Source organism: Octopus bimaculoides, chromosome 11, assembly GCF_046866305.1.
Source record: "Octopus bimaculoides isolate indiv1 chromosome 11, ASM4686630v1, whole genome shotgun sequence".
Lineage (NCBI taxonomy): Eukaryota > Metazoa > Mollusca > Cephalopoda > Octopoda > Octopodidae > Octopus > Octopus bimaculoides.
In genome coordinates, this window is record NC_142938.1 from 53,363,816 (window position 1) to 53,384,231 (window position 20,416).

General features: G+C 35.4%; 1 protein-coding gene and 1 non-coding gene across 2 annotated transcripts in view; both read right to left on the reverse strand.

Annotated features, from left to right (window-relative positions):
• The window catches only part of LOC106879851 (zinc finger FYVE domain-containing protein 1), a 28,826-nt gene extending 12,334 nt beyond the window's left edge, over positions 1–16,492 (reverse strand). Inside the window, exons 1-6 of the mRNA XM_014929567.3 lie at positions 15,567–16,492; positions 6,151–6,655; positions 3,166–3,374; positions 1,954–2,051; positions 1,667–1,781; positions 395–495 (exon numbers count right to left, since the gene is read on the reverse strand). Of these exons, the coding sequence (XP_014785053.2) occupies positions 395–495; positions 1,667–1,781; positions 1,954–2,051; positions 3,166–3,374; positions 6,151–6,655; positions 15,567–16,424 (1,886 nt within the window). The 5' untranslated portion in view covers positions 16,425–16,492. The remainder of the gene's footprint in view (positions 1–394; positions 496–1,666; positions 1,782–1,953; positions 2,052–3,165; positions 3,375–6,150; positions 6,656–15,566) is intronic.
• LOC128249147 (U6atac minor spliceosomal RNA) lies at positions 2,591–2,703 on the reverse strand. Its single transcript, XR_008265264.1, has one exon. It is a non-coding gene; the product is annotated as a U6atac minor spliceosomal RNA (small nuclear RNA).
• Positions 16,493–20,416: the final 3,924 nt, after the last annotated feature.

The window sequence follows — 20,416 nt, forward strand, 5'->3', positions numbered from 1 at the left end:
TATTAAATTATCAAATTATCAAATACATCCTCAACTACCTCGCACACACCTATATATATATTCAGACAATACACACACACACATTTATTCATGCATGCATATACTCCGACCAATATTCTTCACAGTTAACATTTTCGCTCACAAGGCATAGGTCAACCCAAAATTCTAACAGAAGAGACTTAACAAAGATGACAAACAGCAGGTCTGACCCCAAAACCTAGTATTTGCTGATTAAACATTTTAATTACACAGGTATTTTTATTCTTTCTCTGGTTCTTCTTCCCACTCCAGAAAACATTTTTTTTTTTTTACTTGTTTCAGTCATTTGAGCACAACTTTCTTTACAATGCACAATTCAGATAATTAAGAAGTTGATTTCTAGAGAAAAACTTACCCTGACCAAACATACTTAGCAAAACCAAGCCAAGCATTATCTGATGATGCAGAGGTTTTAGGGACAACAACAATATTTTTACCACTTTTAAAATAGCATTGCTGAAAATAGATAAAAAAACAAATATATATATATATATATATATGTTAAATTCAAATTACGATGAACGTAAACAAACAAACGAAGTTTGCTTTAGAAGTGTTGAGATGTCTTAGAAAGTTAAAGAAGTGATTTTAAATTCTCATACGCAGGATAATGCTAATAATATAGCCTGAACAGGATAAGCTGCCCCTATTTTGCAGAAAAAAGTGTTGGCGGCCGGCTATGAGACTCGAACTCACACCTCTGTGATTACATGTCACGGTGCTCTAAACCACCCTCACGGTTTAGCTTAATGGTTTAGAGCACCACGACGCGTAATCATGGAGGTGTGAGTTCGAGTCTCATAGCCGGCCACCAAAACTTTTTTTCTGCAAAATAGGGGTGGCTTATCCTGTTCAGGCTATATTATTATTATATATATATATACACACACACATACATATACATACACACACATATATATATACGCACATATTTATTCACTGACATTTGCTCACACACATCTATCTATTCATATATCTTTATATATACACCACAAGCATATAAACCAAGTAATAACCTACTAATAACTGTCCAGTCTTGGTGAAGACATGACAATCTCTCTCTAGCACCAGTTTCATGATAAAATGTATTCAGTACACTCTGTAAGATGGTCAATGAATGAATGAACATACAACAGAAACCAAACCAAAAAAACAAATGTGCCCCCACCCCCACCAATATGTCTAGGAAGGCAGTAACTCCAAATGAACACTAACCCAAATTGTTGGAAACCGTCCAATCCATACCAGCAAGGAAAGTGGTCATGTATTGATGATAAATTAATGATAATGATGCACACATGCATAGTTACATACAAATATGCATACAAACAAATGGCACATACACACGCACACGCACACACACACACAGTAAAATAACTATAAAACTTTTATCTTCAGAAGTATACCATGAAATATCAGAAAGTAGTATTTATTTTTTTGTGCAAGAATCCATAAATTTGAGTTTGAATTAAGACTCAATCTTATAATAGATGTTCTTTGAGGTTCTGTATGTCTTTCCATATATTTGCTAAAGTGTGTGTAGAAAAATTTGAAGCTATATATACACACTTTTGTCCATATTTCTTCAAATAACAAGATTGTCAATTTCTAATATCGCTGTACTTACTTTACATAAATAAACCTTGTTTTCATATTGATGTTGGTATTGACAGTTTCTTCCCTTCTCTGTCTCATGAGGTAAATGATCCAGCTCATGGTTCATACTTCGAATACATCGGGTGCTGAAAAGAGAATAGTAAAACTTGTACTAAAAGAAGTCACCTCAAAAAGTTCTGATATTCTCATATGACAAGTCTGCTGAATGCAGCTTAAGTAAAATGTCATGAAATACAACTTAAAAAAGATACCAGTTGTAATAAATGGACAAAAGAATCTACAGGAAAAGGTTCTTACCTACAAGAAAGACATTTTGAAGTACAAGTGAAGTACTGGTCTGGGAATGTGAGGGCATCTGGTTTTTCTATTTCTCCACTAAATTTACCATTCAGAACCTTTTTAAGAACATAAATATACAATATTTAGAAAGGACTCTGGACAGATATACATGAAGTGTTTGCTCAAATAAGAACCATGATTCATCATCATCATCATCATTTAATGTCCGTTTTCTATGCTGGCATGGGTTGGACGGTTCGACTGGGGTCTGGGAAGCCAGGAGGCTGCACCAGGCCCCAATCTGATCTGGCAGTGTTTCTAAAGCTGGATGCCCTTCCTAACGCCACTCTCTGTATTTATTTGAAGCAAAAAATATCTGCAAAAGATTCAAGAAGTCTCTAAATAATTTAAAGAAGAACAGTAATCCCTCGACTATCGCAGGTGCTATGTTCCAAAACCCCCCACGATAGATGAAAATCTGCAAAGTAAAAACAGTACTGTACTGTATATTTTTTATTATTTTTATAATTTCGATGTAAGCTTAATAATAAACCACGATATGGTGAGGGATTACTGTACTCAATCTAGAGATAAGTTTTTTATTCTTTTATGCGTTTCAGCCCAAGGGCCGTGGCCATGCTGGGGCACTGCCAGTAAAAATAGGTTGCCCTGAAGTAGAGAGCAATGCCCATATGCATTACAAAGATCAAATGATTTCTCTTCTCCTTGTCAAGGGGAGAACTAACCATCTCTTATTTTTCGCAACAGTATCAAAAAGTCTGAGAATGGAATGACCAGACATTTAAGTCAGACTTAGAAAATGAAAAAAGACAGGGATCAGATTTCACTAAGAAATGAAGTAATTCTCTAGAGAGAGAGAGAATGGCATGGTAAACAAAACACGAGTTTAATATACGTATATGGTTCTGTAGTTGTCTTGGAGAACCTATGCCAGAATGGAAGATGGACATTAAAAGAGGATGCTGATGAGCTTGACAGTAAACAACAAATGTAAATAAATATAGATACCCTGCCAAGGGTGGTCACAAGTTGGAATGTGTGATTACATTAATAATTCTTAACCTCATTTTAAGACATAAACAGAAGATGCGAAGAACACAACTAGCAAGGATATAGTAATATTTCAATATATATTTTATATCCAGACTATGTAAAAGAGAGAGAGTGTGTGTGTGTGTGCATATGTATATGTATGTAAGATCAACTTACTTTAAGAACTTTGAATATAATCTCCGGTTTCCTTGGTGACCTGATCGATCGATTATTCAATTGTTCCTGAACAACTCTGCGTAAAACCCCAAAATCTGTAGGTGGCACCTGCGTTTGAATGCCAACATATTTCAGATCACTAAAGCTTTCAAAACTGCAATCTAACTTTTTGAATCGTTCTCTCAGAGCCATTTCAATTGGATTGCCATCTAGATATAAGAATTAAGAAACAGGAAAATGCGATTTCATCAAAGATTATCATAACAAAATATCAATAAGTCATTTAAATAGGATATGCAAAGGTAGGCATCAAAATCTATACACAAGAATGAAATAGAAAAGAAGGAAAGATATGAAAAGAAATTTTTTTTAAATGTTCCATGAACCTAAAATTTGAAGCATTTGTATATTGTGTGTGTATGTATGTATGTGTATGTAAAGTATATATATATATATATATATATATACATATATTCGTTTATATTTATATAAGGGCATTACTACAGAATAATGCCACACAACAGACTTCCCAAATAAACACATTTTAGTACCGAATGCGAGGAAAGCAACTATCAGAAGAAACCAACTTTCTTTTAAATAACTCAACTATGTATCGACCGATTTTGCGATTACTACAATGAAATCTAGTTTCCGTTTTTTAGTAATCGCGAAATCAGTCGATACATAGTTGAGTTATTTAAAAGAAAGTTGGTTTCTTTTGATGGTTGCTTTCCTCGCATTCGGTACTAAAATGTGTTTATTTGGGAAGTCTGTTGTGTGGCATTATTCTGTAGTAATGCCCTTATATAAATATAAGCGAATAATTATATTCTTGGGAATAGAAATTTCCCTTATGAATTTTTGTACACACTGACTTCCTGATAAAATTCTTGTAAAAGATTTTTATCCTTTTTTTAATTTATTAATCAAATATATACACACACACACATATATATATATATATATATATGGTTAACTAGGAAGTTAGTTTTGTCTATGGCAGATGTTCAGGAGCAATAAACACTGAAAATGTGCAGAAAACAACTTTGGCCACATTCCAGGGAGAAAAACTAGACGTAGTTGATAGCTTCCGTTATCTAGGTGACCAAGTCAGTAGTGGGGGAGGGTGCACTGAAAGTGTAGCTGCTAGAATAAGAATAGCCTGGGCAAAGTTCAGAGAGCTCTTACTTCTCCTGGTGACAAAGGGTCTCTCTCTCAGAGTAAAAGGCAGACTGTATGACGTATGTGTACGAACAGCCATGCTTCATGGCAGTGAAACATGGGCCGTGACTGTTGAAGACATGCGTAGGCTTGCAAGGAATGAAGCCAGTATGCTCCGATGGATGTGTAATGTCAGTGTGCATACTAGACAGAGCGTAAGTACCTTGAGAGAAAAGTTGAACCTAAGAAGTATCAGTTGTGGTGTGCAAGAGAGACTATTGCGCTGGTATGGTCATGTGGTGAGAATGGATGACGATAGCTGTGTGAAAAAGTGCCACTCCCAAGCAGTTGAGGGAACCTGTGGAAGAGGTAGGCCCAGGAAGACTTGGGATGAGGTGGTGAGGCACGACCTCCGAACATTGGGTCTCACCAAGGCGATGACTTCTGACCGAGACCTTTGGAAATATGCTGTGCGTGAGAAGACCTGGCAAGCCAAGTGAGGCCTAAATCCAGGGCCTCTGCCATAGAGCACATCTCACACCCATATCGACTATTTCTAAAAGGCTGCGCTTTCCTTATAATATCCCATTTAAGACTAAATTCAATTCCACTTTCCTTCAGTTCCCAAATCTTGCTAGATAAGGACATACAATAGGCCTTATGTTCGAGCCTAAAAGATGAAAAATGGTTACTAATACGTTTTTTCATATTCATTGAACATCCTATATATACAAAGTTACCAGCTACAGTTGTGATTGTACACTTATAGATTACGTTTTGGGTTAGACATCAGCCTAATAATTGACAGTGGGATTTAACTCTATAATTGCAACTAGGAGAAATACTACTATTAATATTATTGATATTCATACCATTATTATTATTAATATTACTATTACTAATAATTCCTACTACTACTGCTGTATGTGTTATTTTCACATCTGGTATTATCTCTCCATTTTCCAACTATATATATATCTCACTTTTTGCCTCCCCTTCTCCAATCTTTTATCTAATGTCTCTTGAAAATTTTTGGGGAAGGGGACTAGTCGATTACATTGACCCTGGTGTTTGACTGGTACTCTTTCCATTGACCCCAAAAGGATGAAAAGGCAAAGTTGACCTTGGTGGAATTGGAACTCAGAATATAAAGACAGACAAAATACCACTAAGCATTTCACCCAGCATGCTAACGACTCTGCCAGTTCGCCACCTTGCTAGTATTACATAATGATTATGTCACATAACTACTTGAACCATACATATAAAATGCATTCAAAATATACTTGATTTTCAAATAATAAATTAAGATATATAAAGATGTTGTTCTTCTTCTACTTCGCACATGCTTTTGTATTTTTATATATATATATATCTTTTTTCCCCTCTTTTGTGTATTTTTTTTTTTTGTACGTATACTTGTAAGAAAAAATCTTTTGCTATTTAAGCAACCAATAAAACATACATTTTTCAAGTCAAGATTGTTTGCCAACATAACATGGCAGTCCTGATTTAGGAAGAATGTTGCTGTAATTTAACCCCAGTAAACATCATCTCCAGCTGGCTATACAACACGATCTGTGTCCTTATATTTTTGAACGAGGGAATCTAGCACCCCAACTCAGCTCATAACAATATCTGAGTATCGCGATTTCCAGGTTATTTCCTTTCATCAGCACAGAATAATTGTTCGGCTAGAGGTGGCACTGCCAAATTCCCGTTCGAAATACATTGTTTTCAAAGTGACAACTGGTCACTGATCTTTATTTTTATTATAATTATTATTTTAAGAATCCAGTCAAATTTAGAAAAGACTATGTTTACCTGTCCGTAAAACTTTGGTATGCATGGTTTCATGAAAGATGATTACACTTGGTCCCATAGTAGAGAGGGAGAGGTTCAAATTGCACCGTTTATTCGCTGCTTTCAGCTCTTCTGCAAAATGTTTCCCATATGCATTAGAAGCGTCACCGAGAAAGTAAAAGAGATCATTGTGCAGGCGCTCAGCACGTGTTCTGTAGATAACAATGTCAGAGACAGCAAGGACTTTGAGTAGAAGGCGTGTTCTTTGGTTTTGGTTTTTTGTCACACCCAACATACCTTCAGTGTCTATGATTACTGCTTTGTTTATTGGATCATAAGCTGCCCAAACTCCTATGGTGCAGGAGTCCTGAGATGTTGAAGTTGGAAACACCTCTTTACCATGGAAAAAAGTGTGGTTGAGTGTATGAGATTTGCCATCACCAGTGTTGCCAAATATAGAAATAACTTTCACAAGACAGTTTACGTTACATCCAAGTCTCTTAAGTAGATCTTCCTCACTTTCAATCTGAAAAAGATAAATGGTAAATAAAAATATATATAATGAATAAAAAAATATGTAATAAAAATAAGGATGATGAAAATAAGTTAATTCTACGTTATTTTTAATGACAAAAAAGAAAAAATCCAAAATTATGATTCTATAGTGAATACTGGGTTCTATGGACTAAGACCCCTGCCTTGTGTTTTCAAAGAACAGATGATGAGATTTTGTGACAGTTATGTATTTTCCAAATGGCATTATTTGGTTCACCATAAGCCAATCTATTGTTACATTATCAGAACTCCTGATAGATAAATAATTCTGAAAGCTGATGAAACCACTTACTTTTAAATACAAAGATGGAGTATGGTCATATTAAAGTTCCATAACACCAAATAGGATATATAAATGTGAGATGTACACCTAGTAAAAATTAAAGACTAATATTAAGCCAGTTTACCTGTAGTTTAAATAGTGACTAAGATTTGCAAAAGCAGGGAGGCATTTGAATTATATAGAGAAGCTTTGAAATATTGATTTCAAATTTTGATATAAGGCCAACATTGACCCCAGTGCTCGACTGGTACTTATTTTATCAATCCCAAAAGGATGAAAAGCAAAGTCAATCTCATTAGAATTTGAACATAAAGATGGACGAAATTCTGCTAAGTACTTTTCCCAGCATATTCATGATTCTGTCAGCTTGCTGCCCAAGGATGTTTAATGTTTAAATATTAGCTGCAAATTTTGGCAAAAAACCAGCAGTTTCAGAGTTGACTGCATCAACTTCAATGTTCAACCAATACTTACTTTATCGATCCCAAAAGGATGAAAGGCAAAATTGACCCCTTCAGCATTCAAACACAGAATGTAAAGATGGATGAAATGCTGTTAAGCATTTTGCCCAGAACACAAAAATTTCTGCCAGCACACTGCCTAAAGACTTTGAAAGATTAAAAGTAAATAATTTGAAATGGTTTAAAATGAATAAATATGATCCTCTTGACAGATTTTTCCAAAATCTTCCATAAATTCATAGGCTACTTGTTTCTTGATTTTTTTTTTAAATCTCAAAAGTACCTTAACCTTTTTGATACCAGTTTAAATCTGCTAATTTTCAAGTCTTCTGACTTAAACTTTCAAAGTCATTTTATGTAAGAAACTTTTATACTTCGAAACACCAGCTTAATAATGAAATAGCTATTTTACTAAACCACTCCCATCAAAATAAATACACAGTGCATTTTTGAAGAATTAAGCACATGGAAAGGTTAGGGAAAGGGCTATATATTCAATGGCACCTTTCTAAGTTGGAACATCTACAGAGAATGCAAACTCAATACATAATCCTTAACTGTTAAGTAACACGTTGAATAGCTAAATGTTGAATAGCTAAAATAAATACTTCTGACTAGGCTGCTATCTGGTTGCATCATACCTTTATTTAGTGTTATTTAATATTTTTAAAACCACCTGTTTTCCAGAAGTGCACCTATTGTGAAGCAAATTATTTATAGCATAGACTCTTTAGTGGAATATTTTATAAGGGTATTGGGGACAAAGGGGCAATAGATACATCTAGGTGGTTAGTCTTTGTCTCCTAATTAAATATCAACCTGATAAAATTTTAAATGCAATATTACAATAAACTGCTTGTTAACAACAATCAGAATAGCAATGACAATGACAACAATAAGACTTTGAAGGTTAATATGCAAATAAACAAAACTGAATATATACAACCTTTGCATGTAAACTATAAATAACTAAAATATTTAAAAATACACTGTCAGTATTCGTGGGTATTTCCATACATGCAACAAAATAACATTCTGGTGTGTGTGTTGAAAATATATTAAATCAGAAAATAAATAACTTTCACCTGGAATCCATGTATTAGAGATTGACCAGATCTACAAGCTAATGGTTGGTGGGGTGGGGGGCATAACTAAAAGTCAAGTGGTGGTGCATCAAATACTCACTTATAGTAGGGGTGGGGTGATATGGAAATGAGTCACCCATGTCAAACTTGTAGTGCCCAGAACTAAATTACTCTGGTCTGATATTATGTGAAAGTACACTAAAAATGAGGGGAAGGGGAGGGGGCACTGAATCATAACAATGAGCAACATTTAAAAAGTGTTCACAGAAGAAAAGGGGTGATTAGTTAAAAATGTGAGACACACTGACATAGACAGTCTCATATACACACACACACACACACACACACACATATATTCTTTATATTAAATCTGTACTAATATTTTAATTTAATTAATGTAAACAATACTAAATTTTATTGTTATATAACATTAATATAATCATTATGTCTGTTATTATTCTAAAATTCAGTTGATCGGTCAAGTTTTCTCAACACACATTCACGCTACTTGTGAAGGTTTTGTCATCTCTTTTGAGGGACTCAATCACTAGAGATGAGCTTTTTTCACTTCTTCTCATGTCTTGATCTTCTTCTTCTGGAGGTTTCTTCCATTTAAATTACTTGGCAGCACTTCTTTTATTTAACTGTCCTATATGCAAAACACACCCAAACTAGCTTTTTTTTTTCATTTGCCGGTTCTGAAGGAAGGCACAACTCCCAGAGTCTCCTAGACCAGTGAGATTGATGCCGTTACTGTTTTACTTAAACCATTGGAAGTCAACAGCTGCAGGCAAAATATGACAAGCAGAGAGGAAATTCCAGAGAACCGACACCCTGGGAAGGAAGGACCAGACCATGCTTAGGGATTAGTGTGGAACCTGGGGGAAGGGAGGGCATCACACGAGTGATGGGAGGAGGAGAGACAAGTAGGACACAGGTGACATGGACACAGGAGCAGAGACCATTATGTTAACAGTAAAAAAAGGTAAAGAGAGGAAACTTGGTACCTGCAGACCTGAGGTTGGAGTGTGTTTGTGAGTGACTTTATTATTAATCAATTAGGTGGCCCTTTTCGAGATGCAAGTCAAGGATGTCTATGTGAGCAGCAGTAGCACCATCGTCCCAGATATGAGAGCAATGCTCCATTGTATCCCCCCCCCCTAAATTTTGTGTTATTAATTGTTAATTACTTCTTACACCCATTTTTGCTCTATCATTCATGCACACCAAACACACATATCCAGCAGACCATGCTAAGCTCATTTGTTTCCAGAATTCACACAGCTTTTTTATTCAAAGGCTATGGTTCATTATTAAGCAGCATTAAACTTTTGTGTACAGACATCAGATAATTAAGACTTCACTTCATAAGAGAATCCTGTTAGTTACCAGAGGTAACAATTCTTTCAGCTTTTAATGTCGTCTCATTCTTATTTTGGCCATTATGTTTCTGAAAACTATGTTGACAATGTGTCTAAATATTACATCAGTAGAATGTATGTAGAACTTAATGACAGACTCTTACTCGCATGTACTTATATGCTGTTGTTGTTGAAGCTCTTGTTGTCTTTTCTTGTTTTCCCCAAATTGAGCAGCTATTTAAGAAAACGCTACATCATAAATTGTTTTGAATACAAATCATAAAATCTAATTTCATTTTTCAAAAATTACTGAACAGAAGTAGAGCAGAATAGCTATTCACTATTTCTATTGAAATTATTTACAAGTCATCTATGTTTAAAACTCTCTCTGCTGAAAATTAATATTAACATACACTTGTTCATAAAAATAATCTTGAATGAAGAGGCTATAACACTTTACCTCTATACCGTGGTGAAAACTGACACTCTCTTTTATGGTGTAAACATCTATGACAAAGATATTTCTGCTGCTACTCATCTGATAAGGGTACAAGCACATGCATCACAACCATATGTGTGCAACATAGTAACCTCATAGTGAAAAAAACAGCACCTGACCTTGCAGGTGGAACCCAGTTAGTATTTTCTTCAGGTTGACTAGCCCATCCCACTCAAAAGGTCCCTCAATAAGGGTTGTTTTAGGATGAATGAAACATGGGTGTTTCATTCATCCTAAAACAGAATTGTACATATCGTCAGCCACTAAAAGACATGCTCAACTGGTTAAGGTCAAGCAAGTGACAAGCAAATCTGTGGTATTGAGCAGAATATTTGCTGTATCCCACCATTTACACCAAGATAAAACATGTACATGTTCACACATCCAATCAGTCAAGATCAAAAGCCACAAGAGCCACTGCCTGGTAGGGGCCTATCTTGAATGCTAGAAATTGTACATGTGCCCTACTGATCATGTAATCATGTAAATGTTAGATAGCCACCATGACAAGTATAAGTTGTTATTAATCAAACTTTCCAGACAATAACAAAGCCTCTCTGCTCGCTTTGCTATCTAATTAGTTCTAAGGGGAGGTCCCATCACCATTGGCGTGACAAAAGATGGGTCTGAAAATATTATGAAGATGCTGGAATGTAGGTAAATAGATGTGGGTTATCAATGGGAATATTCCAGAGTGAGAGCGTGTCTGTAATATTGTTCACCATCTTGGCATTGAACCCTGTGTCAACACTGTTACAGAAATACCAGGGGCTTCAGAGAGGTTACTACCCACACGGAAACACCTAAATTGCTTGCTTCTGGACTGTTGCAATCAGCTTTAATTTCAATGCAGAAAGTTTTTTATCTGATCCTGCATTACATGCAAATTGCAGCTTTGTGGGGTTTTGGTGTCACTGGAATAGCTAATCCAGCTGGATTAACAAAGATTTCAGTTTTGCCCTTGTTTACCACCCCTCATACTGATGGCTGCACTAGGAGTACTGTGGTCTTTGTTCCTTCTAAACAGCTTCCAGTACATCTCAATAGGAATTCCAAGACCATCACAAAGAAGACTTGAGAAATAGTATGCTCCATCATGATGCTTATTTCTAGTGTCTGCCAGTTGGTCATGAATTCCTATTAATACTGAACTAAGATGTAAAACTATAATCATCATTTAATGTCTGTTTTCCATGCTGGCATGGGTTGGACAGTTTGACAAGACCTGGAAAAGTTGGGAACTGCACCAGGCTCCATTGTCTGTTTTGGCTTGGTTTCTACAGCTGGATGCCCTTCCTAATGCCAGTCACTTTATAGAGTGTACCAGATGCCTTTTATGTGGCACCAGTGCATTTTACAAGCCACTAGCACCCACCAGTGAGAAGCAAAGAGGCCAATTCTTTCTCATTCGTTTATGGAACATTAATCATATGCATTTTGCAGGTCAAACTAAATAACATGAAAGGCTCTTTTTTTTTTTTACCTTTCTTAGAATGCTGAATGAAGTTTCAAATCATCTGGATGTGCTTAAAACAACCTGGAAATCCTAAGACATCAGCTTTCTGAATCACTATAGATGAGGCATGCGTCAGACGTGCAAACTATTTAGTGTGGATTCAATATTGCCAGTGTTAGTTTGAAGGAATATTTCTGTGTATGTAATCCTATCTTGCCAGCTGACACTGAAAGAATCTGGAAACACTGGATAAATAAGGCTGCCTTAATAATGTGTTGGTTGTATGTGGTCCAGGTCTTGCACACATATAAGAAAAATTGGAAATATACAGGTTGCTCAGTAGACGGAGATTTTGGTATGGTGGCTAAGATAATTGTTTCTTTCAATCCTTTCTTTTAAGCCTTTCAAAAGGTGCAATGACCTGTTAAAGGTGGTTCTGAATCTCCTCACCCAATATTTTTCACCGTACATTTGAATGAACCAATGAACAGTCATTCAAAATGATGATGCCAAGATATGTACAGTGGGAGACTGTAGTTTATTAATGTTGTCGTACCAAAGAGAGTAGGACAGGAGGACGGTACAGCATGTCATTGACACTCTTTCATAAGTTATGGCTGCTAGAGCTATAAAAGCACAGCATACTATAGTTCAATAATCTGTTCAGAGCTGAGCTTGGTGATCTGCAGCTTTCTGCTGTTTAAAGTTCCTGTTGAATCAGAAGTTAATAACGTCTTCCCATCCTTTTTTTCCTATTTTGAGTAATGGCAGCATCGTCACATAAATGAATACATTAAGTCAATTGTCATCTAACTTTTTCGACCATTGACCCCCTTTAGTCACTTCTTCCACATCGACCACCCTCCTCATTTAGAATATCATAATACCCTACCCTACCGTACTATATATTAAATGTGTACTGGGTACTGATGCTGGCAATTAAAATGTTAGCTAAAATATACATGTACGACAAATTAAGAAATTCTATTGAAGATGACACACTTATTACATTTAAAACTACGTGTACAAGTATACAATATTAAACTTTCAATTTTTGTGAAATTGTTTTCACAGTTAGAAAATGTGAAAAACGCATCATATTTGCTGGAATATCTTTTATTGAAATTGACAACATCAATATGAGGGGTGAGCATGGCGCTAAGTATTTCAGGCAGTTCATCTGGGTGAGCTGGTCTTTTGCATGCCGACCCCGCCACTTCAACCCCTTGGCTATGATTGACCCCCTGTAATTCCTCGCTGACCCCTAGGGGGTCCCTAAGACCCCCTTTGGTGACCCCTGCATTAAACAGTCCAGGAGCCAGCATGTAGCCAAGCCTGGAACTGATTTCTACCTCATAACTGTTAAACTGTCAGAGGCAATCTGACTGAGAACATTTCATACAATTTTTCTATTTACAATTTTAAAAGCCTTTTACAGATCCACAAATGCAACGAACAGAACTGGATGTTATTGCTTGCATTTTTCTCAAAGCTGCCTTGACTGTGGATCAGCTACAGCAGATACCACACAGTGACTTACGTGTGATATTTTCTAATATTAAAGCAGTTTTTCTAATCTGTTCTTAGCTAACTTGGAGGAAACAGATTTGTCTCTTTTGTTTATGTAGTGACAATGTTAGTCGTTTCAACATTGATTTATGTTTCTCTTGGTTCCATGCTATCATAACGTAGTGATGAAGTACTCTTGTGTATAGATAGCCGTTGCTCTTTCAAGATCTCAGCTAGACTGTTGTACGATCCAGATTTTCGAATGTTCAGCGTTTTTGTTACAGCACTAACTTCAGCAGAGGTTGGTGGCTCATATCAGTGGTAGATTATGAGTATTTCCCAAAATTCTCTCTGGCTGGAGTCACTGGTTTAGGAATTGGTTGACAGGTTTTCTCCAATGATCTACTGTCAATGGGAATTTGAATTTTTTAAGGTTTTCAATTTATCATTCATATGCGCACACACACAGCAAGATGATATCTCTGGAATAACTTTGAAGCTAAGGAAAAAAAAAAGGTTGTGAAGGGGGAGGGTGGATTGAAAAGAGGAAACGGGGGGGAAACGAAGAGGGACAGAGGAAGGAAGAGGGAACAAAGACAGGAAGGAAAGATAGAAAGAATGACGGTAGGGGGATGAAGGGAGGGAGAGGGGTACTGGAGGGAATGAAGGAAGGAAGAATCGAAGAAAGTGAAAAAAACAAAAATAAATAATAAAGGAGTGAATGAAAAGTATAAACAAAGCAAGAAATATACAAAAGAAAAAGAGCGAAATAAAAACAGAGTAAAAGAAAGGGAAAGAGAAAAAGCAATTTAACAAGAAAATAAGTACGAGAGAAAAAAGACGGAAAACAAAAGAAAATATTAGGTAGAAAAAGACAGAAGAAAGAAAAGAATTTTACTCGGGTTGTTGATATTTATGTTTGTTTATAATATTTACCATTTGAATGGAAATATGGCTTTGAAGTGTGGCTCAACTCCGAGGAAACCAGGGCATTTAACAGAAAAGCCTTCCCTCAAAGAAATGTGGAGACAAATACCAATGATGTCGATAGACAGGCAAAAAGGAGAGACATAAATTAATTCTGTAAACACTTGTTAAATTGGAACAATTAGGAGCGAGAAAATCTTATTTGGGTCACCTGAGAATAAACAGTATAAAAATAATGTTAGATATTCTGAGACGGTTGAAAGAGTGCAGTAGGGTAAAATAAAATAAATATTTTAAGAAAACATAAGCGTTCGATAAGGGAGCCCTAATACAGAAATATCACTTAGTTTGTTAAAATATTACACACTGAGGGGAAAAAAACATCGAAGAAACTAATCGAAAAGTCCATTTTATATTGGAAGCTTTGTTTACTATGTAGATATAGAGTAAGGAAAGGCGAGAGGAAGAAGAGCTGTTATCATAGAACATATCAGATAAACAAAAATAAATATCAGTAAATCGATGAGTAAAAAAAAGAGATTCAAAGAAAGCAATATGTGGTGTTGTGAAAAATAGTCAATATTTTGTTTTTAACGATCATATGTGATTAATCACACTGAAAGTAATAGTCATTGGTTGGTAATAAAGACAATGATATAAACAATAAAAATAGGACGAGCTTTTCTTTCATAGCCACACCATAGTCAATTAGTACCAGTAATGCAGGACCCCGCTGACTTCATTAATTATATCGTTTCCTAAACAAAAATTAGTGTCAGCAACTTTTATTAAAATTAATGACTGTAAATAATAGCGAAAAATGGCACAAGGCCACATATTTTGGAGAAGTAACTCAACCCCAGTTCTAGACTATTTGCCCGATCCCCCCATAGGAATTGAACTGGAAACCTAACAAAATACATTTTGCCTGACATTCTCTACCCAGAAATTTTGAAGAAGAAATTAAATTAACCTCGGTATTCGATGAGTATCTATTTATCAACCCTGGAAAATAAAGTTGATACTAACCAAATTTGAACTGAGAACGTAATAATAATAATGATGATGATTTCTAATTTAGGAACAAGATCAGTTATTTTCAGGGGTGGGGATTAGTTAAACCATCGATCTCAGTGTTCGACTGGCACTATATTTCATCGACCTCGGAGGGATGAGAGGCAAAAATAATTTCGGACAAATTTGAACTCAAATAATAATAATAATAAATTAATTAATTAGTTAAAAAATCAATTAATTAATAATGCTGACAGTGGTATTAATAATATTGACAACGAACTTACGAGCAGTTTTTCTTCTTCGTCAACAAGTTTGAAGCAAACACATTCATCGTAAGACACTTTGTTTTTGTTTTGAGCAGTGGAGCCCGGTTGGGGTAGTTTTTTGTCAACTTCCTTCGAGGTTGTCGCCATATCTTTTTCGTTGATACACACATCAGGAATACTTTGTATACTAGAATCAGAATGGGCACTAGAGAAGGACATTTCTGTTTCGGGCAGAGTTTGTGCAAGCTCTTGTGGCAGAGTCACATAAGTTAGGGAATCATCATTGTCACCGATCGGAGATAAAGGTTTAATAATTGGATTACAAGTAAACACTGTGGCTGCACTTGCCGTGTTAGAAATGGTGCTATTATTATTATTGCTCGTTGTTTGAAGTAGCAGAGTGGCTGGCTGGCTTTGATCTGAACATTGAGGAAGTGAACTTGTATTAGGAGTTGGGTGCACTAATGAAACTAAGGTTGGTTGCTGAGCTTTTTTCTCGTAGTCACGGAAGCGAAGTCGCCTATGGGAGCACCGTCTGCTATTAGAGCGATGCAAGGCTTCATTGCACTGGTAGCACAAATTTAATTGACAATCTTCACAGCGGACATCAGCATAGTTCTTGTTGTCACAAAACGAACTAGCGCAAAGCTTTGACGACGGTGGTGGTGCCAATGGCTGTCTTTCATGACATACAAACTTAGAATTGTGATGTATGGTTTTTTCACAGTCCTTACATTGAAGTGTACCACATTTATCACATCTGAAATCAGCTTCCGTCCGGTCCTGGGGACAGCAAAGCCGTTCCTGACAGAATTCTCGAGACGATCTCACCTTTGAGGAAGCTGTCGTCGATGATGATGACCTTGGGATCATCATTTACTAAAATAAAGATACTTCTCACCACTATTAGCATCCATTTTGGAGCAAATTATTATTTATGTTTCACTGCTGCTGTTATATAGCCTCGGTATCACTTCACGTTAGTTTCGTATCAAAACACCAACCACTGTGTCTTTTTTCTTGAAGTTTCTTTAATATTAATAAACTTCAGTTTTTATTATATTCTCTCCAAATCACCAACATATTTATTGTACCAGCTATATATAGTCTTACAATTTCTATAAATTTAACAGACTTGATGTCAGCAGCTGATGACCTGGAATAAAAACACCTTTATCAATGTTATTGTTATGAAAATAAAGTCTAGCTGACGGATTGTTAGAATTAAAAATAGATTATGAAGTATGTAGGTATGAAAATGGAAAACTTGAATAGAGGACTGACTATCGTAAAAATTACTGGCATTTATGTTATTTCTTCCCTGGTTAACCATAATCAAAACATTTTATCGAATGCATCATTCCAATCGTGATCATCCTGTCTTTTTTTCCCCTGCAAATAATGTATCTACAACCACATTATCCTTTAAATGCAGAGGAACTAAGATGCAAGAGATTTGCCTGCTATTTTTAGCACTTCTATCAACTGCGAACAGGCCTCCTTGAGAGCTTGACGTAATTCCTTATTATTTCTTTTCTTTCGAAAGAATATATTTAATTTCCCCCAAAGACAAAACCATTATGACATAATTGATATATCGTGAATGTCCCTATGTGATTTTATTTGATTCCACAAAATAAATGTCACCCTTTTCTCTCTATTAAGTTGCGATAAAGGTATAGAAATGTCATGAAAAAATTTTTAATGAATGAATTTACAGAAGACAACCATAATTAGATGTTGGCTGTAGTTGCTATTGGTATATTAGCAGAGCTTAAAATGAGCACAGGATCCAAACATTGGATCAATCTATAATTAACACTGGGAAATTCTGTTATTATGAACTGCCAGAAGTAATAAAAAGGAAAGATATTGCATATGTAAAGCTTTACTTTAAATTACTTTAAAGTAAAGCTACTGTATATCTCTCGCTGAGAGATTTTGGAACAATAATGTTTCTATTTATATTGTATATGTTAAAAGCAATAATAATCTTCTGTGACAACGCACGATGCCAACGGTTTAAAGTGTATGTCTTTAGAAAGTAATAGAGAGTATAAATCCGATTCCTGAACTGTGCACCTCAATACATTGATGTGTCGTGAAATATAGCGAGGTGTGTCGAAAAAAATTACACTTTATGAACATGAAAGCTAAAACTTTAAATACAATATCATAATAACTATGTTTTGTTTACTAAATAAAGAAGTACTTAATTATCCTTATTTAGATCATATTCATGGATTAAATATATGAATACCTTTTTCTAATGCGTTGTTTGATTTTATGCACAAAGTGCGCAAAAATACTATTTTCTTTAAAGTGAGACGTTAACAAGAAAAAAAAAACAAAAAAAAAACAGAGAAGAGAAAGTTGTGAAGTAATGATTGTTGTTTACTGTTGTTTAGCACCCAGGACAACTGAATTAGCAGGCCTACGACTGAAGAGGGTTTCCATTAGTAGCTGTAACCAAATTTCACATATATGTATGTATGTATGTGTGTATGTATGTATGCAGATTTATGTTTTATGTATGTATTCTCATGCTTATATTCTTTTATTCTTTTATTTGTTTCAGTCATTTGACTGCGGCCATGCTGGAACACCGCCTTTAGTCGAGCAAATTGACCCGAGGACTTATTCTTTGTAAGCCTAATACTTATTCTATCGGATTCTTTTGTCAAACTGTTAAGTTACGAGGACGTAAACACACCAGTATCGGTTGTCAAACGATGTTGGGGACAAACACAAACACACACACACACATATATATATATGAATACAGTGTACATTTAAACACATAAGAGATATCCATTATAGGATACCAGACACGCTAGAAAGAATAGCCAAAATCCATGGATTTGGGATTTTGGCTATTTCTTCTAGCGTGCCAGGTATCCTATGATGGATACCTCTTATGTGTTTAAATGTACACTGTATTCAGATGAATAATATATAGTCTATTGACTAATTTTTCTACATGCTATGCCACTGGTAAAAATTTCTAAAATTTTTATTATCCTGATATTATTAATTATATATATATATATATATATATATATATACGACAGGCTTCTTTCAGTTTCTGTCTACCAAATCCACTCACAAGGCATTGGTTGGCCCAAGGTGTCACGCAGTGGAACTGAACCCAGAACCATGTAGTTGGTAAGCAAGCTACACAGCCACTGCTGCACCTATGTAGTTGCAAATCTAGACATGCTCATATATATTTAAATGATAAACTTCTGAAAAGCTTTACAGATTTTTACAGTTCCAGTGATGGATTGGATTTATGGTCTTCAAATTAGCTTTTTCTTTTCTGGTTTTAGTGACACGTGTATGTATGCTGTATGTACATATGTATGTATGCATGTATGCATACTATCTTTTTTCATTTTCTGACTACAGTCATGCTGGGGACCCATCCTAAAAGGTTTAGTCGAACATATTGATCCCAGTCCTTATTTTTTAAGCCTAGTATTCTATCAGTTCCTTTGGTCAAACCACTATATTATGGGGATACAAACAAGCCAGCACAGGTTGTCAAATTGTGGTGCAAGACAAACACATACACAAAGACACATGCATGCATGCATGCACACACACATACAAGTGTGCACGCGCACACACACACACCCACACACACACACAAAATGGGCTTCTTTTAGCTTTCTGTCTACCAAATCCACTCACATGACTTTGATCAGCTCGAAGCTATAGTAAAGCACACTTGCCCCGTGTGCTACACAGTGGGACTGAACCTGAGAATGCATGGTTGGAAAGTGAGCTTCTTAACCTGCACCTTATTACATACGAATAAAGTAAGATAGCAATTAAGTGTATAGACCGTATCACTTTATATCAAGTTTTACATCCTTCAATATGAGATTTCATTGCATTAGGTATTTAGGACATTTTAAGTTTCAAGTAAATGTTTCCTTATTGTTTTCTATAAATTTTGAGATATACTTACATTGTGATTTCTGCAATGTGGTACATAAATTGTCAAGTAAATGAGAGGCATCCTTGCCTCCACTGATTCTGTTGCAAAGTGTTGAGTAAAGTTATTTCCTTGCAGACCTCCTTTGAGTCTTTTTATTATCACTGGGTCACACATAGTCCCCAGGTGGTAACATTGATTTCAAGGCCTTATTCAAAGGCATTTATTCAAAGACATTTATACATTGTCTCAATTTTTTTGCCCTGAAGAAATATTTACCTCACAATTTTCAAAATGCAAATTTAATTTATAAGTTTGTAATTTGTATGAGAGTGAATATGGAAACAATTGTAGGCAAGTGTAAATTGACAATATGTTAATAAATTAACATAATAAATTCTATGAATGCTAATAACACAGTTTCATCAAAGAGATATGTGGGTTTCATAGAGGGAAATTTCAAAGCAAGGTTCAACAATCACACCTTAAGCTTCAGACACTGGAATCAATGAAAAACTACCAAATTATCCAGTTACGTATATATGGTTCTTAAAAGAACAAGTTTTCAGCTATAGGATTTACTAGAAGATCTTAGCAAAGTGTAAACCTTACACCAACGGTAGTGGTAAGTGCAGTCATTGTAATATGGAAAGATGGCTTATCTGGAAAAGTTCCTTGGACCCCACTACATGTCTAAATTCATGAACTGAACTTTTTGGATCATGTCCACATGTGACAAAATACCTATTACAGTTTTGGGCCCCCAAGTTCACAGTTAGAATCCACATTTTTACAATGTTCCTACACAAACTTCCCATATGTCTTAACTTCTTTCAATTTTTTTATTTTTATATATATTCTTTCATTTTTTTTCCTTTCTAACTGTGTGAATGTGTACGTGTATGAGTATATGTATATCATCATCATC